The sequence below is a fragment of the Chelonoidis abingdonii genome, chromosome 24, assembly GCF_003597395.2.
Source record: "Chelonoidis abingdonii isolate Lonesome George chromosome 24, CheloAbing_2.0, whole genome shotgun sequence".
In the NCBI taxonomy this organism is placed as follows: Eukaryota; Metazoa; Chordata; order Testudines; family Testudinidae; genus Chelonoidis; species Chelonoidis abingdonii.
The window spans coordinates 8,886,439-8,913,655 of NC_133792.1; the positions used below are offsets into that span (position 1 = coordinate 8,886,439).

General features: G+C 44.7%; 1 protein-coding gene across 1 annotated transcript; it reads right to left on the reverse strand.

Moving 5' to 3' along the window:
• Positions 1-610: 610 nt before the first annotated feature.
• Positions 611-25,870, reverse strand: TNFSF15 (TNF superfamily member 15). The gene is made up of 4 exons (XM_032797887.2): positions 25,613-25,870; positions 12,024-12,075; positions 8,127-8,168; positions 611-2,404 (listed from the first exon to the last, which is right to left on the reverse strand). The coding sequence occupies exons 1-4, from the start codon at positions 25,808-25,810 to the stop codon at positions 1,977-1,979; spliced, it is 720 nt and encodes a 239-aa protein (XP_032653778.1). The 5' UTR covers positions 25,811-25,870; the 3' UTR covers positions 611-1,976.
• Between the last annotated feature and the right edge of the window lie 1,347 nt (positions 25,871-27,217).

A 27,217-nucleotide genomic window follows, 5' to 3' on the forward strand; every position in this document is an offset into this window, starting at 1 on the left:
GTCTCAACTTGCCTTGGCTCTGTTCTCTTCCTCTCCTACACCACACTCTATATTCTATTAATGTTGTCAGATATGTCAATGCAACAATAAGCTATCTCCTGCTAGGAGGAGGAATGCAATGGAGAGAATGGACTGGTTTCCTTGCCCGTCTAGCTGCATTATATATGTTGTGTGTGTGTATATAAGGACCTTAAATTTGAACTCATCAGCTAAACCATGGCAGGATCTCTAGAATTCTCTAATGTGTGTGATTCCCATTATTGGTTTATGAGAGGCATGCACTTGCATTGGAAGGAAAATATATCTCAGCTACATTTAGCAATATGGAATCCAGCAAAGCACTCTGAGTACGTATATAACACAGTCTCACTTTCACTGATCGCATGGAAAGACATGTTGAAAGTGGAGGAAGTTCCAGTGAGAGAGAGAGTTTGTCTAGCTGCAAAATTAATACTTTGGGTTCTTTACATGACTGAGCTTGGGGCCTCGGGGCACTTAAGAATATAAAACTTGAGTCTCTTAGAACATGACTTGAATAGTCATCAGTGAATTGTTTACCATGGGAGTGGCAGGAAAGCCAGGGAATTTCCCTGAAAGACAGTGTGGCAAGAGACTAGCAGTGGAAAGTTCCCGAATTCTGCTCCTGGCTACACCTCCTACTCCAACTATCGCCTTGACATCAACCCTGCTCTCTGGGTAGAGGAACCACTAGGTGCTAGCCAGCCTAGTGCCTAGAAAAACTTACAGCAGCCTTTCCTTTCAGAAATCACTGCAGGAGTGAGCACTGGCCATCTTGGAAGGGGGAGGGGGAGGCATTTTGTTTTCAATTTACAGAAATTTCTGAAATTTTGTGGTTTCTTTTCCTCAAAAAGCTACAAAATCAAAACAAAACATCACTTTTGAGGGAACATAACACATTTTCAAAATGGTCCCTATTCTGAGTGACTACACTTACCTTCTGTACAGCAGGTTGAAAGTTTTCAAAATTTGAAATTTTTCTGATTTTTTTTTGTGCTCAAAATTTCAACAAAAAGCTCATCTCCCCTCTCTCCCTCAAAGATTTCTCCTCCTGAGCCAGTTTTTCAACCTGTTCTAATATTAGGACTTTTTTCATAGTGAGATGAATTTTTACACTGAAACATTAATATTTTGAGTGCTCCAGTGTAAAAATGGACAACCAATTAGAAATGCTATAAAAAGAGCCATTTCTGGGCAGCAAATGGATCCAGAACAACATAGCCCATAATTTCCTGCAAAATTTCTTGGGAGAAAAAAATATCAGTAATGTTTTTGTTTGTTGGTTTGTTTTGCAAATGGCAAGAAATCATTTTAGTCTACTTCCCAGGGCAGTTGTTAGGGATTAGTGAAATATTTCATGATTTACATAGTGCCTTGTAGATTTACATTTCTATATTAGTACAAAGTACTGAGAAAACCTATTTTTAAGAGAGTGCCAAGAAGTAATTGCCTGTTGGAAGGGGCAAGCTGAAGAAAGGTCAAACAAAATTACGTTGGAAACTTGGGAACAGTTTAAAGTGGTTGTTTAAGGCAAAATGGGGTTGTTTATTGGAGGTGGAATATAGGCTTAGTTGATCTGTTTGAGCTTACTGTTCCCCGTCACCTATAAACTATCTATGCCCCAATTGTAGGGAAACAAAAGAGGTTTCTAGCTTTAGCATGGAAATGTATTTTTCTCTCCTGTGCCTCCCTATGTTTTTCTGAGGTTTGATGTGGTGTGATCTATTTGGTGATGTGTCGTTTAATTCAACTTTCCTTCCCCCAAGGATAACGATGGGGACCACAGGTGAAGGAGAATACAGATAAGGAAACTGCTTTTGAGAGCACAGATGCTTGGCACTAGGACACTCTGATCCTGCACTCACTAAAATCATTAGCAAAACTCCTGTGTGACTTTCGTGATAAATTTGATTCAGGACCCTAATTAGGAGCAGCTTTTATTGGCTGCTGTCAGAAGCCTACAGTAAAAAAGCACCAAAGAATGTTTTGTCTTCTTTAGTGTAATCCACCCATTGGATTTCACTAACGTTGACCATCAGCCTGTCCCCCTCCTCCATGAAAAGCACTGCCCCTAAGTAAATAGGCTGGAACCAGTTGTTTCCCATCTCACACAGAGTCTTGGTGGCAGTCAGAAGTTGGGTAGGCTCAGGGTAGCTGTCCGTGATTTTGGTGATGGTCTGCGTTATGGAAACTGGTTTACTGTGATTTGGAGTGGGCCCTCGGAAAGTGACCTGGGAGTAGATGTAGTAATCCCCAGCCTTTGGAATCATCAGTGACTTGTTGGTGTAGTTCATGTTGTTCTTGGTGAAGGCTAAGCCTCGCTCGTGTTCCCACTGGAGAACTGGAAACTGGTTTCCCATGGAGAGAGAGAGATCTTGTTTCTTAACTGGGGAGGTAAAGGAGAAAGGAAAGACATCAGTTAGTTCACCTGTTCAAGCAGGATGTGTGGTAGTGAACATGACTCAGGTGATGGAGTCCTTCGAAAGAAAAAACCTGGCCAGCACATTCTCTTTAGGAAGGACTCACTCTGATGTGTATTCCTGTAGCGCTCAGAGGCCCCATATGAAATCAGAGCCCCACTGGGATAAGCAGTCTACATACACATTGTAAGAGACAGTATCTGCCCCAAAGAGCTTACAGGCCAGCTAGACAAGGCAAACAAAGGGTCAGAGGAAAGGAATATTATTACTCCCATTTTACATATGGAAAACTGAGGCACGGGCCAATTATGGCCAGATTTTCAAACACAACTAGCCATTTTGGGTGCCCACCTTGAGACGCTGTAAAGGGACCTAATTTTCAGAGAATGGAAGCCGGGGCCCCTTTAAGGTGTCTCAGTTTGAGCACCCAGGAACTAAGCCACTCGGCATCATTAGTCACTTTTGAAAACCGTGCCTGATGCCACACAGCAAGTCTTTGGCAAACTGAGAATAAAGCTCAGATCTCCTGACTTCTAGGCCAGCACTAACCCACAAGAGAATCCTTCCTCAGGGTGCAGTCTGGTCACATCAAAGGGGGAAATTCACTCCAGTGTGTAGAAGGATTTGTGCCCCCTTCCCCTCCTCCCCAAGGCCCAATGCACCATTTCACACCAGTTTCAGGTTTATATCAACACATCATCCTAAAATGCAGCTGGCTCTGGGGCACCTGTGTGAATGATTACAGCAATTGTACATAATGGTGCAGGACACTGATCAAGGAAACACCCCATATCCAAGGGATCCTTCAGTCTATAATTACCTTACCTTATATTTAGCTAGGACAGCTCTTGAGAAAAAGTGACATGGAATCTTTTCTGACCACAAATGATCAGCACCTTGGTGTTAATCTAATCCAAATAGCTTGCAACTCCACCTGCAAACACTGTCCCAAAGTCATGTGGAATCTAGATTACCCTCCTTGTGTGTCCCAAACTATTTTTGTGGCTTAAACTTATCTCTAGCTATGAAGGGTTACGATGAGGTTTCCACTGGGGGTAGCTTATCTCACATCTGCCCACTGTGAGGTATCTTGTACCTTCCTCGGAAGCAGCTGGGGCCAGCTGCTGTCGGAGACAGCACACTGGAGCATTTGGACCCCAGGTCTGATTCAGTCTCGCAATTCCCATGTTCTGGTTTTTGCAGGATTTGGTGGGAAGACATGAGGCATAGTTGGACTTTTATCCTTCCTGTTTTAATCATCTCTCGTCCCCCATTTGTAATACAGCTCAGGCAAGTAGCTAGGAAAACAAGAGCCCTATATTTTATTTATAGGAGTGATTTCTGCTAGGAAACGGGAGTCAACTTTCCTAGTAACTGTGTTTGTCACAAAAAATTGTTGCGGTAAAGATGCAGCTGAGAAAAGAAACATCTGACTTTGCTGGGCAATAAAAAGAAATATACAAGGCTATTGATAAACAAGCAAGCAAGACAGAGGCAACTGATTTCCAGGAGATGAGACCTTTTCTTTTATGTGAGCGTGGGTTAATACTGCATGTTTGGTCTTTTTCCATATCATTCAGTTTCGGGGGAAGTGGATGAATTAGGTACAGAAAAGAAAAGCTTTGGAAGAATTCCAGACTTAAGTGCTAACTATGACCCGTGGTACGAGATTCAGCAAGATCACACATAATTACTACAAGGAACAGGATTAAGGACATGTGGCTGAGAAATGCCTCAGCTCCTGTTAACTTCACTGGAAATACGGGGGGCTCAGGTAGGTCTACACAGCCTGCAGAATCAACCCTCCCTGCCCACATCAACAGATGGACTAACGGGGCATGTGATAGCACTCTAAAACTATATGTGTAGACAGCCCTTTGCAGTCAGGGCTTGGGCTCGGAAGCCTGGGCACGGGGGTCGGCTTTGGAGCCCGAACTCCAGACTGAGTCACAATTTCAAAGCACTGTCTACACGTTTCTTTTTGGAGCACTAGCATGAGCCCTGCTAGTTCAGACCTGGGCTGGGAGACTCACTGCCCCAGGCTGTGTAAACCTACCCAATCTGGTCTGAAACTCCATTTCCGGAACATTGCAACAATTACTGGCTAGTACTGTTTTTCTCCTCTGGTAATATATAATCCATAAGAGGAGAATGAGCCATAATGCCTTGCGTATTTGCAGAGCAATATAACGCTCTGATGGCTGGAAGTAGCCTCTGCAATAATGGCTTTTCAGCTCTGGTTCATTCTAACTTTTCTCCAGAAAAAGGTAAAACTCACAAACGTGTTGGGGAAGACAAGGACTGCAATAGCATCTGAAGAGGAAGGAAGAGTGCTCTCTCTCTCTCTGGTATAGAAACAGAGGTTAGGGGAAGCAAATGGCTGGCTGCTACCTCACACTTCCCCAGGGCTTCCAGGGGGTGTTCAAACCCTGGTATAAATTAGAGCAGCCTTCTGCCTGCTCTAATTTGCAGCAGCTTCCAATAGCCTCTCCCACTCCACCCTCCCCGAGGGCAATTCAGCAGCTGGGGATGCTGGAGTGCAGGGGTCTGTATGTATGCAGCTCCCTAGCATGGCCCCTACACTGGAGTGTGCCACATCAGTTGTGCCTAATGTTTAGGACAAATTTAAAGCTCCTCTGTGCTACTGCAGCAGCTCCAAGCAGCCTCAGAATCTGGCCCAGAATCTGTAAAATTAAACTGGATTTACTGGCGCCAGATCTGACTTTATATGAGGCTGGGTTTACACTTAAAATGCCACAGCAGCTCAGCTGTAGTATTTTGAGTGTAAATACGTATTTTACCTAGGGAGGTGGTGGAATCGCCACCCGCATCGGTTTTTAAGGCCCGGCTTGACAAAGCCCTGGCTGGGATGATTTAGTTGGGGTTGGCCCTGCTTTGACTAGATGACCTCCTGAGATCTTTTCCAGCCCTAATCTATGATTCTGATTCTATTCACTAGACCATCACTGTAGTTAAGCCACCATCCCAAGAGCTGGTAGCTAGATTAGCAGAAGAATTCTTCCATTCACCTAGTGCTATCTACACCAAGGGTTAGGTTGGCATAACTACATCTCTTAAGGGTGTGGATTTTTCACATTCCTGAAGGACACAGCTATGCCAGGTAAGTTTTCAATGTAGACCAGCCCTTTGACACTCATCAAGTGAGTGTGACTGTAATGTGTGTTACCAGCGTGGCCTAAATCAGACTCCCGAAGTTCAGGGGTCACCCTTAAAAGGCCAGCTGTTCCCAACCAGTAACAGGACAGTTGTTTCCTAAACTGACTTAGGGAAATGTTCAGATACCACCAAACTGTGATAGCTGTTTGTTAATGATTTAGTAGTGACAATCATTCCCCCTTACCCCTCAAGTGCTCAAAATGAGGAGGCGTTAGCTCAGTGATTTGAGCATTGGCCTGCTAAACCCAGGGCTGTGAATTTAATCCTTGAGGGGGCCATTTGGGGAATGGTCCTGCTTTGAGCAGGGGGTTGGACTAGATGATCTCCTGAGGTCTCTTCTAACCCTGATATTCTATGAATGTATTTTCAGTGACAAGGGTAGAGGCTAGGGACAGGGAAAATGAGAACAGACCCTCTGCCTCATAGCTCAGATCAAACCTTTCCAGAGCTTCAAAACAGACAGGAAAACTTCTTGAAGACATATTTGCCATTTTCCTTTCCTTGCTCCTCTCCATTTGGAGATACAAGTTAGTGAATATGTCCAAACAGCAGATCAAGGAGGACCGGCAATCTTGGTGATTTCCAGCTAGATTTTGTAAACTCAAGGGGTTGAAAGAAACTTGATTCAACTGTTGGGTGTTTCCCTGAAGCAAAGAGAACATCACACAAGCTTTTAAAGTTAATTCATCAGGAGTACAGAGCTCCAGTCTTATCTTCTGAGCCCGCAGCCATGCAGGGAGGGTTGTCTCTTGCTACTACGTCACACTGGCTGTGCACCACAAATGATTGTTTTATCAATGAATGGGACCTTGTTCCCCTGCAAATCTTTACTGTTGTGTTGAAACATTTGGAAAGGTTTGCCTTATTAGTAAAAGACATGGAAAAGGCTCAAAAGACACAATCTAGCATTAGCCAGGAACTTCAGGAAAAACCCAGAGAACAAAATCCTGCTACTGAGAGCTATAGGAACCTAGGCCCGATCCAGTGGAGTACTTAAGCACATGCACAACTTTGCACATTGACTTCAGTGGGGTTACCCGCATACTTAAAGTTACTCGTGTGCCTTGAGTGCTTTTTGGAATCATGGCCAGAGTTCACTCCAGGGCGTCAGACCATGGCAGAGGGAAAGGGTGTGGATCTTGGAAGCCGTCCAACCATCACAGCTGTGCCAACCATCTGCCACTGACTTTCCCCATTATATCCTTGCCCTTGATTTCTCTCATCTGGGGGCTGTAGAAATAGCTTAGGGCTCAGTTATGACCCTCCCTCAAAAGGGTGTACTACAAAGGGGTTTAGAGCATACTGAGTGTCCCTTGCCCCTCAGCCCATATATAGAGGAGCCAAGCATCATCCCCTGGTCTGGTACCTTGACACTGCAATAAAAGACCCTCCGCGGGGTCATGGCTGGCCCGTGTCAGCTGCTTTGAGCTTGGAGGGCTCGGGCTGCAGGGCTAAAAATTGCAGTGTCAATGTGCAGGCCTGGGCTAGAGGTTGGGATCTGAAACCCCACAATGGGGCGGGGGGCAGGAGGAGTTGGTTCTCAGAGCCTGAGGCCACTGCAGTGTTTAGACCCATAGCCCAAGCCCTGTGTGCCCGAGTCCATTGGCCCGGGCTCTAAGAGTCGGTGCCATGGCTTTTTTACTGCAGAGTAGTACCTGACAAGCTCCATGAGGACATGGCTGGGGGTAATGCTGGCCACCGCTGTTAAGCAGGGTGTAGCAAAGAGCACCTTTCAGCCTGCTCCCTCAACCTTTCCTATTGCTTGTGACACCCCCTACTCCTGTGCTTGAGAAAGGCATAATACCTCCCGGCACCTCCCCTTCCTCAGCACTGCTCAGACTCGTGAGAGTCACAGTTGAGCCTAATTCTCCTCTTGCACATGCCGGTGTAAATCAGGGGTGATGCCACTGAAGTCAACGGAGTTATACTGGCATGGAGAAGGCGTAAGTGAAGAGAATCAACTCTGTGATGCTTATGGAATATTAAAGGTCTGGTTCTCCTGTCCCTTAAACTGCTCTAGCTCCATTGACTGACAGCAGTGGAGTTACTCCTGATTCACATCACGATGAGTCTACAACTAGGTCCTTTATGTTTAAATATTCCTGTTAAATACAGCAGGAGAGTAAAATACAGCCATTGATTTAAGCACCAAGATAATTCCAGCAGTTGCTAACAGCCACCAACCCGAGCTTAAGCAGTCTTTTAAAACCATAAAAAGAATCTTTCATAAAGTGCCCAGCTTTGCAGACACTCTGTACGAACACAGAGCCAGATCCTCGCCTTGCATAAATCAGCATAGCTCAGTAAGGCTAAGTCAAGTGACACTCGCTTGAGATCTGGTCCAGAGAGTGTAAATGGGAGATGACTTTCTTTCCCCTACATTTCCTGCCTTGCAACGTCTGCCTGTCAGTTTCCATTAGGCATGTCCGTTTCGGAGCTGAGCTTTTGTGCAGTGTAAATGTTAGTGACGACAACCCAGGGAGGCATATCATTTTTGAACAGTTACATTACCTGTCAGGTGTGCTCTTGGCTTTTCTGCACTGGATACTAAAGCTGTAATTTAAAAAAAAAAAGAACATTTGCAAACATCCGAGTCTTATTGACTCTTCACAGAGAGAATCTGTGTAGTCCCTCTTCATTTCCATCTAGGTCTGTTTTACGAGTTATTTGTCTAGGTGGTTTTTTGTTTGTTTTTTTTTTTTGTGGCAGGCAGGAATGGAATTTTGGACAGAGCTGACACGATCACTGAGCAAGCACCAGGACTTACCAACTGCACTGCAAGGCTTGTGAGAACTTGGCAAATCCTTTTAAAACAAACACCACCCGCTTCCCCACCTGCCCTCTTGAAAAGCAAAGCAAAAACCTCTTATTTGAATTAGATTTCAGCATACACCAGGGCATCCTTTGTCGTTCTGCCATTTCAATACTAATATAGTCAGATTGTCCTAAAAAAGCCACAGGGCAGGTTTATCCCTATGCCAATGCAAAGAGGAGATAGTTTGCACATCCCTTATTCAGGACCTGGAGCACCAACCCAGCCACTCCTCCTCTTATGCCATCTTTCTGTCCCCAAGGCCTCCACCACTTCCTCAAGCCTGCCTGTGCTCTGCCACAGCCACACCCTCCCCTCCTCCCTTCCTTCCCCACCTGGCCTCCCATCCACACCTATCTCATCCAGCCCAGTGCTTGCCCATGATCCTTTCTGACATTCCCTGCACTGTGTGACCATTGCTGAGGAGGCGTCTATAGACGTCCTATTTTGAAAGGAGTGGGTGGGGGAATGGTGGACTTTGGCTTCTTTGCACCAGCGGCACTGGCATGAAAGGGACCACAGGGCCCCTGTGAGTCTGGCCCACAGAGCAAAAGTGAGCTGGGATTGGCTTTCACGTGCAGCTACATTTTCTCTGCACAGAGTCCTTAGCAGCACTAATATCATAGAACTGGAAGGGACCTCAAGAGGTCATCTCATCCAGTCCTCTGCACTCAAGGCAGGACTAAATATTATCTAGACCACCCCTGACAGGCATTTGTCCAACCTGCTCTTAAAAATCTCCAATGATGGAGATTCCACAACCTCCCTAGGCAATTTATTCCAGTGCTTACCCACCCTGACAGTTAGGAAGTTTTTCCTAGTATCCAACCTCAACCTCCCTTCCTGCAATTTAAGCCCATTGCTTCTTATTCTAAGCTCACAGGTTAAGAACAATTTTTTTCCCTCCTCCTTGTAACAACCTTTTATGTCTTGAAAACTGTTGTCATGTCCCCTTTCAGTCATCTCTTCTTCAGACTAAACAAACAATTTTTTCAATCTTCCCTCACAGGTCATGTTTTCTAGAACTTTAATCATTTTTGTTGCTTTTTTCTGGACTTTCTCCAATTTTTCCACATCCTTCCTGAAATGTGGCACCCAGAATTGGACACAATTCTCCAGTTGAGGCCAAATCAGCGTGGAGTAGAGCGGAAGAATTACTTCTCGTGTCTTGCTTACAACACTCCTGCCAGTACATATCCATAGATAACACTGTACACAGAAGTGGATTCAGATATAGATTGTTATCTACCCCGAACCTTTCCCTTCATTTATGTTTTCTATTGACTCAAACCTTCACCCTCAGCCCAGCCCTTCAGCTCTAACCCTGCTCAAACTTCCAAGGACTTTGATGGGATGCAGGAGCGTGTGCCGCAAGAAGATTTAGCCCATAGCACTGCAGATGATAAAGATGGAAAAGCCATTCCAGAACCTGGGATGCATCTGAGCTGTGCTCAGGAGAGGGTTTACAAAGATGGCTTTAAGCCACATGTACACCCTGCATCCCCCAATTCTGGTTCTTTGAGGATGCTGGACTTTTCACTGCTCTAGACTAGATCAGTGGTTCTCAAACCAGGGCCACTGTTTGTTCAGGGAAAGCCCTGGTGTGCTGGGCCAGTTTGTTTACCTGCCATGTCCGAAGGGTGGCCAGCCAGTCCCTCAGCCCACACTGCTTCCTGCAGCCCCCATTGGCCTGGAGCAGCGAACTGCGGCCACTGGGAGCTGTGATTGGTCGAACCTGTGGACGTGGCAGGTAAATAAACTGGCCTGGCCTGCCAGGGGCTTTCCCTGAACAAGCAGCGGCCCTAGCTTGAGAAAGGCTGGACTAGAGTAGCCACAGGGCTGATTGTACCTGGTTGCTTGCATCTGGGCGTCACTGAGGGGAGAGTTATCCCCCAAATATGTCCCCTATACTGGGAACTGGTATGGAGTTGGCATAGAAGCTACTAGGCGAATCCCTTGTGCCGTTCTCCACTCGCCAGATGTGATGGCTTTAGGACTGGGTTGCACTGTAGAGCAGTATGAAGCCCCTTTAGCAGGGCAAATAGCTGACACATCCTTGCGAGGGCTCCTAGCCCATCCTCCTCCAGATGGTTTCTTTGGGAAATCTAATTTTAGGATAATACAAGTGATAGGGCTTCAACCCCTTTGCGGGTAAGACTGATCTATAGCAGAACAGATCTCACTGACATTCAGCGTGAAGTTACTTTCTCAGACTTTAATCTCCTTTGGCTTCTAGTTACACCCTTTTGCACCACACTAAGCAATCCCTTTTCCTCTAAAGGAACCTGGTCTGGCCCCCATTCTGGCTTCTCTATGCTGTTTTGGCAGCGTACAGGGCCCAAGAAGGAGCTGCTGGGGAAGAAGTCCCTCTGGGGAGAAGTAGCACAGGCCTGATATTAATGACCTTGAACACTGTCCTCAAAGCCCAACTCTAGGGGACATGCTGGGAGCTTAGCTGGGTCAGGAAGGGGCATGCTGTGATGCTTCTCAAGGGTTACCCACTGGTGTGAGGTGCCTCCCTACCACCTGCCCTTAATGAGAGGAAAACTTGTCTGTGACCGCAGTGGGTCAGTTCCCCTACCCCTCTAGTCTCTGGGAACTAGTGCCTTCCAGGTCTCTGTAGGCCTCGTTCTCTCTTTACAGGTTAACAATAGTCATCCTGCAGTCTCCAAACACCTCAGTGGAGTGCCCAGCCCCTGATGCACTGGATTTCCCAGACTCTTTGTTCTGAAAGGAAGTTCTCTGGCCCCGCTCCAGCGAGTCAAATGACAGCAAGCAGAAACAGTGGAAAGAAACATAGCTCTTCCTACTACAAGTGATTCTGGGCTTCAGTGTGGCTCCTAGTTGGCCAATCAGGTCTGCAGAAAGATGGCAGAAAGTCACCTTTGTCCAACCCCTCCTGTGCTCTTTGTCCCGCGTTTCTCAGAATCTGTCCCCAGGAGCCTTCGTCCTCGGATGTTTGTGTTTATGGGTCATATCTCTCTATACAACCTCCCACGCCCCTCTCTATTGTACTTGTATTTGTTCCCAATTTCCGGCAGGGAGGCGAGGCTTTTAAAGGTCATTATGTAACCCACAAACCTTCTGGGTGTAGTGTTCTGTCCCATCTAGCGAGAGAGCGAGAGCTAATGAGTCTGCTCTACAGCCTTAGCTAAGAAGCAGTTGGCTTTTAGCTCATGTGGTAGAGGCTCATGCACTAAATGCCAGAGGTCCCAGGTTTGATCCTGCCCACCAATGACTGGGGTTTGTGAGTGTTACAATTACACATGAAATTCTTAGCTCTTAGAAGAGAAGGCAGGTGTCTCTACTTGATAGCTCTGGGAAAGTGCATTTCCGTATAGTGGAAAGAGAAGGAGGGTGAGGTAATATCTTTCATTGGACTAACTTCCTTGGTGAGAGAGAAACTCTTTTGAGATGTTGCCTCACCCACCCTGTTTCTAATACCCTGGAGCTGATCCAGTTACAAAAACACTGCCTTTCAGTATTACTCCTACATTTAGCTGCCGTAAGGAATTTGCAATATCAGGTACCAACCCCAGTGGGCACGTGAATGAACAGAAGCTTTTATAGAAGAAGGAAAGGACAGGAAAACTTACAGATAGATGATGACTGTTGCTTTAGGAATCTAGACATGCTTTCATCTGCAACCTGCAAATAGATTCACAAGCAGTTAGTGTTCAGTTGATTGAGACAAGACAAATCATGGAGAACAGAGGCCCTCCTGTGTATGTAATACTTGCATCAAAAAAGTCTATTAAAGCCTTTGACAATTGCCTCAGGAGACAGAAGAGGCAGCAATCTCAGGCTCAGTTTACATCTGAACTGAGCCTGAAGTACAAGCCCCCAAGTAGCTTTGGTTGTTGGTGCACCTTCTCCTCCACAGCTCCTGTTAGTTTCAAATTGCCTTCCAATATCCTTCTGCCTCATACACACAGGACAGATTTGCAGGTCTGGCTGATCTATGCTAAGCACGGGAACTGTGATGGGGTAACGATTCCTCCAAGGCATCTTCCTGCTTCCTGGCTCAACCAGAGCCTGAAACGGCCCATGGAATAACTCAGAAAGGCCTAAGGGCTACTCTAAGTTATGCCACCCAGAGCAGTCACCTGGCAACAGTTCTGCCAGCCAGGGAGTGTGGAGCACAACTCCACCCAGCCCCACTCCCTCCCATCCCCAGCCTACCACTGAACATCTTCTACACCCCAGGGAGGGGAGCCAGTCGTGCAGAGGTGAAATAATGCACAGAGGTTAGAGCTGGAAGCCAAGATCTGACCCTGACTCTTTCTTATCTGAAAACTTAGTGGGCCTGATCCTCAGCTGGTATCATACCGCCTCTGAACCGGGGTACACTGATATACAGCAGCTGAGGATCTGCCCCATAATTTCTCCCTACTTCTGTACCTTGCAATTTTTTCTCGTCCTCTGCTCTTTTTTATGAGAATCTGTAACTCTATTGTTTCATTCTCTAGGGCACTGTGGAAAGAATTTGTGTGAAAGACAGATCAGTAACGAAAAGGAACCAAGAACTCTCAGTGCAGAGAACTAACCTTGCAAGTAAACAAACACTTGACAGAGGAAAGATCAGTTTTATTATTTTTAATCACTTGCTAAATCACTCTCTCTATCTCAGAGCCAGAGTCCCTGTGATGTGCATTCAGACTCACACAGTAAATATTGCAACATAATATTGACTCGGTCAGTGCCAAATACAAAAGGCATATATGCAAAGCAGCAGGAAGGGTGATTACCACTTGCCAGTCAGATAGATGCCTGCCAATGGTGTTCGCTTTTCCGATTCAAACCCACAAGAGTGCACGCATTCTTGCAAGGCTTTGATTCTTTTCAGCCAGATTCTCAGGTGATATAAATCAGCATAATGTTAAGTATCAGAGGGGTAGCCATGTTAGTCTGGATCTGTAAAAGCAGCAAAGAGTCCTGTGGCACCTTATAGACTAACAGACGTATTGGAGCATGAGCTTTTGTGGGTGAATGCATGCATGCATCCGACGAAGTGGGTATTCACCCACGAAAGCTCATGCTCCAATACGTCTGTTAGTCTATAAGGTGCCACAGGACTCTTTGCTGCTTTTACAGATCCAGACTAACATGGCTACCCCTCTGATACTTAACATTATGCTGATTTATATCACCTGAGAATCTGGCTGAAAAGAATCAAAGCCTTGCAAGAATGCGTGCACTCTTGTGGGTTTGAATCGGAAAAGCGAACACCATTGGCAGGCATCTATCTGACTGGCAAGTGGTAATCACCCTTCCTGCTGCTTTGCATATATGCCTTTTGTATTTGGCACTGACCGAGTCAATATTATGTTGCAATAGCCTCTAACATTTAGGGCAGCTATCAGGCACACCAGCGAAGGAACGCAGAGGGCTTGAAGCGGCCAACTTGGAAAGGGACGGCACGTCTGGGTCTTCAGGCGGTGGGTTCCCTTCAGTCCTCCTATTCCTCTTGGAGGCTGCACGCTGAAGTGCCTGTTCCGAAGAGGAAGAAGAGGGAGGCAAAGGACCCGCCGCTGAAGAATGAAGTGGCTACGATTGAAGCCTGCTGCAGAAGTGCTGCCGATTCGCTTTATTTATCTATTTAATTTTTGTTTCACATGCTTGGGTGGCAAAAGGCTGGAGGCAGGTCCTTATCTACATTAAAGACTCTCCTGATATTATTTCTCCCAGGCCCAATTCCGGTAGCTGCTACAGAAATAGCAACAAAAGCGGCCTACGCAATAAATAGAAAGGGAGAGCAGGTGTGCATGAGACAACAAGTCGCCTTAGATCATTCAGTAGGTGTGAATTAAACAGTGTAATACACTTGATTTACAGCAGCTGAGTTGCTGACACCCAAACTCTGTTAAAACGAGGGCTACGTAGCAAAAATGTGAGATAAGCCCCTGCAAGTAACAGGATTCTGTTGGGAGCCTGCTGTGTGGTTGGTGTGCCAGAGTAAGTTTAATTGTAAATGCGGTTCAATTGGAAGCTCCTGCTGAATTAACCTCCAGCTCTGAACGATCTGGCCAAGCTGACAATTTGCTAACTAGGAAAACAGTGATAAATATTTAAAGTGTAATAACATATATTATCGCAGCTCTGGATTATTTCAACGACACACACCGTCTACTCACCACCTCTGGGGGAAGAGGACCGCATGCTGCATGGCCAACATAGGCCTGGATAATACTTAGTGCTTGCCAGGAGTGCAGCGGACTGGAACGGAGAGGACCTGCTTGAGGTCCCTATCCAAATCCTATCGCTTCTAACTGACTCCAATGAGCAAAAGGTGAAAATGAAATGGCTGACGTTAGCTTTGTGGGCAGACAGACAATATCCTGAATTAAACTTTACTGAATTAAGTGAAACCCTGACTGAATATTAGTTTTACAGCTTTTGGGGTCCGATTGTTTTTAAAATGCAATTGTGGTCTGTGTTATTGTAGAAATGGTATGTTTTGGTAACCTTTCTCTAGGAGATATGAACGTCACTAAATGCAAGTCTAGGATGTAGTAGGAACTTCAAAAGGCTTTTTGAAACAAATACCTGTGGAAATGTGAGTTTCCTAGGGAGGTACCTGGGGGAAAAGAAATGCAAAATGGACCCACCTCTAATCCACTCTTTTGAAACTGTATCTTCCCCTGAGGAGAAGCTACTGTATATTTCATTGACCTGCTCTAGGAAACTCCAGATCAAAGATGCCTAATGACAGTAAGAGAGGATGGGCTAAACAGTAGGGTGACCAGACAGCAAACTGTAAAAAAATTGGGATGGGGGTGGGAGGTAATAGGTGCCTATATAAGAAAAAGCCCCCAATGAATCAGGACTGTTCCCTATAAAAATCAGGACATCTGATCAACTGGAAGCGGAAACACTAGTTAATGAGTGGGCTAGTAGTCTGAAGCTCGAGGCATGTGATGTAGAAATTTGAAAACTGCATAAACTCAAGAGGAAACTCCACAGCTAGCAGATAGTCTACAGTTGATAGGTGACTCTGAGCAGAGTTCCTATTTTATGCCAGGCCTACTTTTTTCTTCTAAAGGCTCACAAAAGCACACCACAGAGAAAACCTTTACAAAAAAAAAAAATCAAAAAACACACACCAATATGCTTAATAATGCCGAGATGTCAGGGTGATGTCTTGCTAAGCTTATTACGCAATTGGTGTGGTTTTTGGTTTTTTTTTTTTTTTTTGTAAGGTTTCTCTGTAGTGCTTTTACCTTAAGAATAAATAGGCTTGTATTAGAAAGAACTGCATGGCAGCTTATAACTGTGGACAATTGCTCTGTTAATCAGTCCTGAACAGAAAGCTAGCATGTGCTGGGGCAGCCTGTGTCTGCTGAGAACAACAAAGTGAAGGCAGGCAACTGTGCAACCTGGAAATACCTCACTGTAGCGGTGGTGGTTACCTGCTCCTTGCACTTTGGGGTGGAAAACAGCCGAGGAGAGGGCTGTGGCTGAGGGGGTGGGATAGTTCAGTGGTTTGAGCATTGGCCTGCTAAATCCAGGGTTATGAGTTCAATCCTTGAGGGGGCCATGTAGGGATCTGGGGCAAAAATCAGTACTTGGTCTTGCTAGTGAAGGCAGGGGTCTGGACTCAATGACCTTTCGGTCCCTTCTAATTCTAGGAGATAGATAAATAATTGGAGAGGGCTGTGGCAGGGGCAAGAAGCCTGGGCTGATTAGGGAAGGTAGGCTTAGCTGTGGCCAAGCCCAATAAGGCCTAGCTGGCCCATATAAGAGGTAGTGAACCAGGAGCCTAGTCAGTAATCTTCTTCCTCTAGAGGGAGAAGGGCCTGGTTTCAGGGAGCAAGAGACAGGGTACTTGAGTGGAGCAGGGCTGGGGAAAGGCAGAGGAGCTGGGGAGCTCCAGCCTGGAAAGCCCTATGCTGTGGCCTAGCATTGGGCCAACAGGTACTGGAGGTTGCAGGGGGTAAGCCAAGGCTGCAGGCCTAAACCCAACCTTGCCAGTGATGAGTGGCTGATACTGCAGTCTGCCCCAGGGTGTGGAGCTAGACAATGACTGGCAGTAGCCTTTATCTGAGGTGGGGATAGAGGGTGGGGGCTTCCTGGGGAGGGGACATCCTAAGAGAAAGGTGTTATTGCCAGGGGGCAACACCCTAGCTAACAGGGCACCAGAGTCCAGGAAGGGACATGGGGGCCAAGCAGTAGTGGATCACTGGCCTGCAGGGGGTGCTCTAGGCTGGAAATTGAGCTGAGACCAGCAGGAGGCACTGCAGGCGTGAGTCTGCATGCTTACACCCACTCAGAAAGGAGTGAGACATGAGGGTCCCCCCCTTTTTTTTTTTGTTAAACAAAAAAACAGCTGGGGATCTGGAAGCCTGAGAGTGGGTGCCCTTGCTGCACCACTGAGGGGAAATACAGGCACAAGTTGCCCTGAATTAGAATTGAATCTGGTGCGTGCTGTATCGAGGCTTGAGATTTTAAAACTGCTGCCCAAAGCTGAGGGGTGTGTGTGGTCTAGGAGACAGCTAAACCACTTATAAAATGGTAATTTCCTGATAGTTAAATTACTTAAAAAAGAAAAAAATTGCAACAGAAAATTCCATCCCTTCCCCAGCTACCCTGCCTTCCCTGTCATGCCCCCCAGCAGAACAGCATGATCTAAAAGACTCTTGTGAAAGCTGCAGGGCACAGTCTGCAAGATAGGAAGGAATCAGGAAGAACACCCCTACTCAGGCTGACCTTGAACTGTTTGAGATGGGGCAGCTGCTCCGTACTGAATATTGCATGGTCTGCAAGAGCTCACAAGATTGCTAGGATGTTTGAATACAATTGTAATTTATGATGCAATGTGCAGCATCATGGTCAGCTGAATGTGTCGTTGCCCTGGAGGGACTTTACAAGGCCACAATGTGGGAATTCCCTTGGGAGCGCTCTTCCCCCAAGTGACCGTTGTAATCACTTAAATGTCAAGATAGTTACATGTGCCATAACAAAGCTGTGTTTGGCCCTGATTCAGCAAGATACTTCAGCGCACGCCTAACTTTAAGCATGTGAACATCTCTATTGATTTACTTCAGCGGGACTACGTGCTCAAAGTTAGATCCCTGCTTATGTAGTTTGCTCAAGAACCTTACATAATTGGAACCCTTGAGATTTAATTAGAGCTGATTGTTTCCATGAGAAATTTTGACTTTTTTTTGTCAAAAATATGGAGTGGTTTTGGGACAAAAACTGGGGACGGGGAATGGCTAATAACTGAAATATGTTTGGCTGAAAATCAAAACAATTTCTATTTTAGGCCAAAAGTTTTAGTTTTCTGAGGGGAGGGAGCTCAATGTGAATAACATGGAGAAGAGAAGCAGCAGTGCCTAGTGGATAGAACACTTGTTTGGGACTCAGGAAATCTAGGTTCTATTCCAGTGGCCTGCTGGGTGACCTTGGGTGCATCACTTCCCTTATTTCTGCCTTGGTTTCCCTAACTGTGAAATGGGGATAATATTGACTTGCTTTGAAATCATATGATGAAAAGCTCTAGTTATTTTGAATAGTTTGTTCATGTATATACTTCATAGTAAATATCAGTTAGGCTGAAAGATGCTATTTAAATACAAGCTGTGTTATCATACAATAAGGAGGTATCATTTATAGACCCCATAATGAAATACTTTTAAAAATTAGTCCTTTTAAAAATTATACTGGAGAGGTTTCTTATTCTCCATTCTTGATTAGGTTGGTATTTTTCAGAAGTCCTCGGCATCACCCTAACCATGCTACCACTGAAGTCTGATTGCAATGGGAACACAGTTAAACCAGCCTTGTGTTCTTCTGAAAAATCCCACCCCAGAGCTGCTTGGAAGACAAGGATCTCCCGATTAGGGGCTGATTAGGCCTCAACTAAAGTAGTGTGTCCAGTTCTGGGCACCACATTTCAGGAAAGATGTGGACAAATTGGAGAAAGTCCAGAGAAGGGCAACAAAAATGATTAAATGTCTAGACAATATGAGCTATGAGGGAAGATTGAAAAAATTGGGTTTGCTTAGTCTGGAGAAAAGAACTGAGAGGGGACATAAGTTTTCAAGTACATAAAAGTTTGTTACAAGGAGGAGGGGAAAAAAATTGTTCTTTGACCTGTGAGGATAGGACAAGAAGCAATGGGCTTAAATTGCAGCAAGGGAGGTTTAAGTTGAACATTAAGAAAAACTTCCTGTTAGAGTTTAAGCACTGGAATAAATTGCCTAGGGAAGTTGTGGAATCTCTATCACTGGAGATTTTTAAGAGCAGATTAGACAACAACCTGTCAGGGAAGGTCTAGATAATACTTAGCCCTGCCATGAGTGCAGGGGACTGGATCAGATGACCTCTCAAGGTCCCTTCCAGTCCTATGATTCTATGAAATGGCAGCGTTAATTTCTGTGAAGACTGTGGTATGCAAAAAGTTGCCACAGACTTTCAATTCCAAAAGTGGCCAAAAGTCCCATTTATAAACGTTTAACATTTAAATCAAAAGAAAACAGCTGAAGATCCCCCTCCCACACATCTCATTTTATTGTGCTCTTTTGAAAGGGGGTGTCCATATTACAAACCTGAATACAGCAAAATAGTTATGAATGGTGGGGTCATAAAGATTAATAAGCAGCTGTGTTCAGATCCCATCTGTGTCTCTTGCTCTTTACACAAGAAGAGAACAGGCCTTTTTGGGGCCAGATTCTGTATGTGTTAGTGGGCATGCATGGGTAATCATAGACATACACAGCTGGAAAGGACCTCAAAAAGCCTTCAAGTCCAGCCCCTGGTCTTGAGGCAAGACCAAGCATACCTAGGCCACCCCTTAAAAACCTCTAATGATGGGGATTCCACCAGCTCCCTTGGAAGGGACTTTAACTACCCTTATATGTCGAACATTTTCCCTAATATCTAACCTTAATCTCCCTTGCTGAAGATTAAGCCCATTACTTCTTGGTCTACCTTCACTGGTCATGGAGAACAATTGATTACCATCTTCTTTATAACATCCCTTAACATATCTGAAGACTGTTATCAGGTGTCCCCCACCCCAGCCTTCTCGTCTCAAGACTAAATACGTGTGTTTTACCCTTTCCTCATAGGTCAGGCTTTCTAAACCTTTCATCATTTCTGTCGCTGTCCTCTGGACTCTGCAGTTTGCCCGCATCTTTCCTAAAGTGTGGCATGCAGAACTGGATAAAGTACTCCAGCTGAGGTCTTACCAGTGCCGAGTAGTGCAGGACAATTACCTCCTGTGTCTTACATACACCATTCCTGTTAATAAACCCCACAATGATAGTATCCTTTTTTGCAACTGCATCACATTGTTGACTTAGATTCAATTTGTGATCCACGGTAACCTACAGTTCCTTTTCAGCAATACTACGTTAGCCAGGTAGGTATTCTCCATTTTACAGTTATGCATTTGACTTTTCCTTCCTAATGGCAGTACTTTGCCCTTCTTTATTGAACTTCATCTGGTTGATTTCCTACTGATTATCCAGTTTGTCAAGGTTGTTTCGAATTCTAATCCGGTCCTCCAAAGTGCTTTCAACTCCTCCCAGCGTGGTGTCATCTGCAAATCTTATGAGTGTGCTCTGCACTCCATTTCCAACTCATTAATGTAAATATTGAATAGTACCAGACCCAGGACTGATCTCTGTGGGATCTCCACTAGGTACACCCTCCCATTTGGACAGCGAACCATTGATAATTATTCTCCGAGTCCTTCTTTCAACCAGTCGTGCAGCCACCTTATAGTAATTTCATCTAGACCACTTTTCCATAGTGTGCATATGAGAATATCATGCAGGGTTGTCTCAAAAGCCTTACTAGCATCAAGATACATATCTACTGCTTCCCTTGTAACCACTAGGCTGGTAATCCTGAAAAAGAAAGAACTTAGGTTGGTTTGGCATGATTTGTTTTTGCCAAATCCGTGCTGGCTATTCCTTATTCTCCGAGTGCATACAAACATTGTTTAATAATTTTTTCCAGTATCTCTTTTCAGATATTGACCAGTCAGGCTGACTGGCCTATAATTCCCAAGGTCCTCTTGGTTCTCCTTTTAAAGATAGTTATTATATTTTCCCTTCTTCACTCTTCTAGCACCTCACCCATTTTCCAGGAGTTCTTGAAGGTAATTGCTAATGGTTCTGAAATTGCTTCAGCTAGTTCTTTAAGTATCCTTGGATGGATTTCATCTAACTTATCTACATTTTCTTAACCTGTTTTTCTTTGCATGCCTTCCCTCTTGTTGGTAATATTAATTTTGTTGGGTATTTGGTCAGCATTAAATTTTTCAGTGAAAACTGAAGCAAATTGGGCATTAAACACCTTTTCAGCTTTCTCAATGTCATCCGTTATTAGCACTCTTTCTCCTCTAAATAAAGGAGCTACATGTTCCTTTGTGTATCTCTTACTTCTAAAGTATTCAAAGAACCTCTTCTTAACTGCCTTTTATGTCCTTTGCTAGGTGTAACTCATCTTCTGCCTTAGCCTTTCTGAGTTAGTTCCTATATACTTGGGCTATTCTTTCGTAAGCCTTCTTAGCAATTGTCCATATTTCCACTTTTTGTAGGATTCATTTTTGATTTTGGGGTCATTAAAGAGCTCCCGATAGGAAGAATAGGAAGGGGCCAGTATGGTTCTATCTTTCCTTTACGTTGAAATAGTTTGCAATTGTGTCCTTAATATCATCTCCTTAAAAACACTGACAACTCTCCTAAACTTCTTTTTCTGGTAGATTGTCTTCCCATGGGACCTTCCCTACCAGTTCTCTGAGCTTGTTAAAGTCTGTTTTTTTTCTGAAGTCCATTATCCTAATTCTGCTGCCCTCACTCCTTCCTTTCCTCAGAATAATGAAATCTGGCCCTTTCATTCAAATTGCCTTCCACCTTCAGATTCGCTACCAATTTCTCTGTGTTAGTCAGAATCAAGTCTAAAACACCTGTCCCCTCGGTGACTTCCTCCACAGTCCAGAATAAAAATTGTCTGCAATACATGCCGAGAACTTACTGGAGAGTTTGTATTTTCCTGTATTACTTTTCCAACAGTTGTGGAGTTGTTAAAGTCTCCCATTGCTACCAGAGCTCATGTTTTTGATATTTTTTTTATTTATTCAAGAAATGCCTCATTCACCTCCCCTGCCTGATACAATATATACACCAAATTTATTTTGTCATTTCAAGGCATGGAATATAGCTTAAGCTTGACTTGTGCTGTAAGGGCCTGATCTGACTCCCATGTAAGCCAATCAAAAGACCCACTGACTTTCATGGGAGTTGGATTGGGCCCCAAGGGAAATATGACACCTGTGTCAAGCCAGAGTCATTACTATCCACTTGGGCAGTGGTGATAATGCAGGCAAAGTTTGGGAGATGAAAACCACACACCTGGGGGCCAGGATGGGAGTCTTCTCCTCAGCCCACCCACAGCCATTCCTTCAGCCTATGTACTGGGGTCGCTGTTTCAGCCTCCCTTGGCCACTTGCACGGTATGTTGAGGCCATTGGCTTTGCAGAAATGTAGTTCCTTTCGGCTCCTCTTTTGACCGTCATCACTGGCCTGGAGAGATCCATGCCACAGCTGGTGGCTTTGGAGGCTCATCTGCGCTGCTGCAGCCCACTCCCACAGTCGCCACTTGAGTTCAAAGTGGGCTGCAGACGCTTGTCCCTTCTCCATTTGGGTGAATTTCCCTCTAAACTTGATTGTGCCTGCCTCAGGATGCCTTTGACCCACCTGTCCAAATCCCAATGGGAGTTAAGTGCAAAGAACAGCAATAAAGGCTTTGCTACCCATTTACAGATGATTAACTGAGAAAACTGATAAGGCAGCAACCTGCACATTCCTTAGCTGCTGTGTCACTCCACTAGTTCGCTCAAGGGAAGGTACGATATGCTCAAGTTATATTCTAAATAAATTCAGTGAAATGGAATTTGGCCACGGAAACAAATGTGCTGTTGAAGCCAGCACACCACTAAGGGACAGTGGTACAGTTGTTTCAGAATTAGAGCGCAAAAGAAGTATCTGTTATCTTGAAAAGGGGGTGGGTGCTGGTGGTGGAAGACATCCAGACAGGAAGCTCTGGAGCATGAACACCATAGTTCTACACAGACCAGGTGCAAAACGATGAGGAAAGCAGAATTTCCGGTTTGCCCATATTTTCCCTATCATGTGCTCTATCCCAGAACGGCTGCCTCTAAAGATCAGGCAACAGTCTAAGCTTGTCCCGGGCTGGAGTATGACTTTAGGCACATGCATGTGCGAGGGGTGGCATGTAATCTGCACCAGCCCTGCAGGAGACCTAGGAGGGAGACCCCTTTGTGGCACAACTCCCTCACGCGCTTCCCTCTTGCTCCTGAGGGAAAAGAGTTACTGCTAGCTCATAACATGGCAAAAAATGAACGCCCGCCTTCAGGCCGGCTCAGCCAAGCAACCCAGCACTGTTGTGAAGCAGAGAGAAAGCTCTTCCCATTGTCCTCTCCACTGGTCTCCTCATCACCAATCTGCTTGAGAGGGCAGCAACAATTATGCAGGCACTGCTGGTTCTTACCTGTCCACCTGCTTTCAGGGGCAATCAGTGGCAACACAGCTTCAGCTTATTCCTACATGCCCAGATCCAAGGTCTAAGGAACCTGTGCAGAACTGTAAGTGGTTGGGGGTAGGCACGGGCTCTTGCTCCCTTCTAAGAGATCCAACCACCATTTAGCCTTCACTCCTTTTCTTCTCAGTTGGGCCTGCTAATGATGATGGAGGGTGGTTGGACAAGAAGATGCCCTTAACCAGCAGAGTTTGAATTTTTTAAAAGAGCAATGGGAATGAATTAGATCAAAAGGGATTTTTCAGTTTTGGGTTTTTTTTTAATTGTTTAGAAAAGAAAAGACTTTGTCTGAGTTCCTGCATTCCTGATAGCATTCCCATGGGAATGAAAGGAGCTGCTCCTCTGAGTAACGGCTACAGGACGAGGCACATATGAGCCCAAGTTCAGTTCAGAGCACTGTTTTTTGAAGGCACGAGAAGAAAATTCTCAGGGAAAGTCAAACACACCCATAACTATTTCACGGCTGCTAGCCACTGCTGACTGACTCAGTTCTCAGTGGAGCAAGTGAAAGGCTTATTGAGCGTAGTAAATAATTTAGCTGGATAAGTATGTTCCGCCCATTCCACTTGGTAGAGACAGATGGCAAGTTTCCAGCTATGATGATTTTACTTTTGCCTACTGGGATTTTCAGACACTATATCTCATTTGATCATAACCAGTTTTTAGACTAATAACAAGAGACATGCATTAATTTCCTTTCATGTATATATATAAATATAGTATATAATAATATTGTCCAGAATGAAGCAATCCTTAATGCTTACAAAGCACCTTCTATCTGAAGATCTCAGAGGCATTCACCAGCATTACTTAGTTAACCTTTACAACACACCTGTGAGCCAGGTAAGTATTAATCTCATTTGACAGATTATTTTTTATCATTTCAGTTGTGGTAGCATGTAGAGGCCCCGACCAGGATCTGGCCACCCATTGGGCTAGGTGCTGTACAAATATATAGAAGGACACAGTCCCTGCACTGATAGGCTGACAGTACAGGGACCAAAGTCAGCAGTAAACTCCGCCCAGATACAGAAGTCCATCCATTCAGAATTCAATGTCAGGTGCCATACCAAGTAATGTCTTGCTAAGTAATTATTAAAGTAATGAGCACTATAGAAACCACTACAGCAGACAGTGAGAGGCAGTGAGAGGTTCAGTGACTCACTAAAGTCACAAGGCCACACAGTGAGTCAAAGTGAAAGCCAGGAAGAGAACATGATTTAAGAGTTGCCTGTTTTTAAGCAGTATTAAACTGCTTCTCTGTATACAAACATGCACTCACACACATGGTCCAGATGTGGATATAAATAGAAATCTGCCTTAAGCATTCCTCTAAGCAACCAGCAAACACAGTAAGTAAAGAGGGTCTAGAACTAATGTTGTATTTGACACCGTGGAGAGATTATAAAGTCTTTGACCAAGAAATGTATGTATTAGAAGTGAGCCCCTAGCTCTGATTTCACTGTGTGTGTGTGTTTGTACATATATCTACACAACTGCATGTCAAAGAGTGTAAAAGCTAGTGGCAAAATGTTTGCCAGAATAGAAATAAGGCTTGTATTCTGCATACTAGTAGCTGTTGATCGTTGTTGTTCATAGTTCATTCAATTAAAACTTGTTCATACAAATTAGCAAAGAGTGAATTTCAAGCGTAAAGCTGAAATTTATTAAGGGTCTCGCTCCTGCAAACAATCAGACATCTGCCCACCTTTAAGCAGGTGGGTAACACCATTGACGTCAGTGGCAATATGCACCTGCTTAAAAAGCTGCTGTGGATGCTGCAGCATGGGGTTTAAAGACAAATACCTACAGAGGTGTGCATGTGGAGATAGATGTCCAGCTGTTTATTAGAGATGGACCTGAAACTGTCCCCTGAATCCAATGCCTCTGAACATTGGAAAACTTTTGATCAGCATTTAGGTGAGGATTTGAATGCTGGGATTAGGGTCACTCTCAATAATTAGCCCAGACTGGACCCTCATATGTAAGCATCCCAAATCTCAGGGAAATCTGAATTCACGTGTGACTCTGGAGCTGAAATGGGTAGTTCTCTCCCATCTGACACACATGCACGCACACACACACACACACGGGTATTTGACACAAACACAACCCCCACCTAGAGAGATGGACACACAAATAACATTTAGCAGGTGGCTGGTGAAATAGGGTCCTTTCAGGCTGTAATGAGACAAGAGAGCTCTCAGCTTAAACCAGAAAAAGGGGGAACAGAGATGGTCAGCCAGATCCCCAGCTGAATTCAATAGCACGACCAGCAATTTACACTAGCTGAGAAGCTGGACCATAGAGTTTGCTTCAGTCTGCCAGGTAGGATTTAATATTGTTCCTGCTCCTCTGACCCTATTCAACTCAAGGAAGAGAAATGGAGAAAGATCTGCCTATTAAGAAACATTTCCTCCTCCTCCCTCACTGTGTGCATGAAAGAGAGAAAAAGCAAGCAAGAAATAGAAAGTTTGTTTAACATTCTTCCTTAAAATTGCAAATCCATAAAGCTAGAAGTCACAAACTTTCTCCAAACCCAAATATTTAAAGAAACTCTTTTCTCTTTTTCTTAACCTTTCCTTAAGATCACTGAGATATGGCACTTTCTTACCTGAGCTGGGCCAGATTTATGGGCTCCGAGATTTCCAACCAGCAGATAGGCTGTGGGCAATGCCAGGACTAGAACGGACAGCAAGCAAAAAACCACAGCACAGCGTATTTTCTTCAGATCCTCCCTGATACCCATTCCGGATTCTTGATTGGTCATATGAACTGCTTCCTCCAGGGATATTTCAGCAATGTATTGCATGCCTATGACTGGCTTGTGCACCTCTCCCTCTGAATAGAATCTGGGAGGAGGAAAATCTCTTCTGCTTGCTGTCCTGCATGGAGACCCCCATTAAATAAGAGCTCACTTGAGTGTGGGATGGCTCTCCCCTCGCTACACACACATGCACCCTCCCTCCCAAGGAATGCACCGCCTACATAGAAACCCAGTTCAGGGACACAGACAGCACTACTTTTGCTAAGCTTGGAGAGGTGCACGTACTATGCTTGTGTCAGTTTTTCCTCCCTTTACAGAAGGAAGTTAGGAAAGTCCCAGGGGGTGGAACCAGGATAAATTAAGATGGATCAGATTGCTATTCCACCCAGCAAAAGGGAACGTGAAACCAATGGGAATGAAAGTGAGAGTGAGAGAGATCAGCACAGAATAAGAAAATGTACTAAAAATTACAGAGTCACCTACTTTAATTAAAAAGAACAGGAGTACTTGTGGCACCTTAGAGCTAAAAATTTACTGAGCATAAACTTTTGTGGGCTACAGCCGCTTCATGAGATGCATAGATCGTGAACATATAGTAAGGAGATATATATATTTATAGAGAGAGAGAGAGAGAGAGAGCCTGAAAAGGTGGAAGTTGCCCCACCAATCTTAAGAGGCTAATTAAGATGAGCTATTATCAGCAGGAGGGAAAAAAAACCTTTTGTAGTGATTCAAGATGGCCATTCTAGACAGTTGACAAGAAGGTGTGAGAATACTTAACATGGGGAAATAGATTCAATTTGTGCAATGACCCAGCCACTGTCAGTCTCTATTCAAGCCCAAGTTAATGGTATCTAGTTTGCCACTTAATTCTAGTTCAGCAGTTTCTCGTTGGAGTCTGTTTTTGAAGCTTTTCTGTTGCAAAATTGACCTTTAAGTCTGTTACTGAGTGACCAGAGCGGTTTGAAGTGTACTCCTACTGGTTTTTGAATGTTATTCCTGATGTCCTGTGTCCTTTTATTCTTTTGCGTAGAGACTGTTTGGTTGGCCAATGTACATGGCAGAGGGAGTGGCTGGGTCATTACACAAATTGAATCTATTTCCCCATGTTAAGTATTCTCGCACCTTCTTCCAACTGTCTGGAATGGGCCATCTGATTATCACTACAAAGTTTTTTTTTCTCCCTGCTGATAATTGCTCATCTTATTAATTAGCCTCTTAGAGTTGGTATGGCTACTTCCACCTTTTCATGTTCTCTGTATGTATATATATCTTCTTCCAGTATGTTCCATTCTATGCATCTGATGAAATGGGTTGTATCCCACGAAAGCTTGTGCTCAAATAAATATGTTAGTCTCTAAGGTGCTACAAGTCCTCCTGTTCTTTGTGCGGATACAGACTAACACGGCTGCTACTCTGAAACCTGCCTATAACTGAGGATAGTCACATCAT

What these genes read in the sequence shown, in the direction of transcription:
- TNFSF15 (XM_032797887.2), bottom strand. Translation starts at nt 25,810, where the DNA reads ATGCAATACATTGCTGAAATATCCCTGGAGGAAGCAGTTCATATGACC. An exon ending in GCAACAGTCATCATCTATCT is followed by an intron (nt 8,169 to 12,023) that starts GTAAGTTTTCCT and finishes TTTAAATTACAG; the next exon opens with CTTTAGTATCCAGTGCAGAA. An exon ending in GCCAAGAGCACACCTGACAG is followed by an intron (nt 2,405 to 8,126) that starts GTAATGTAACTG and finishes TTACCTCCCCAG; the next exon opens with TTAAGAAACAAGATCTCTCT.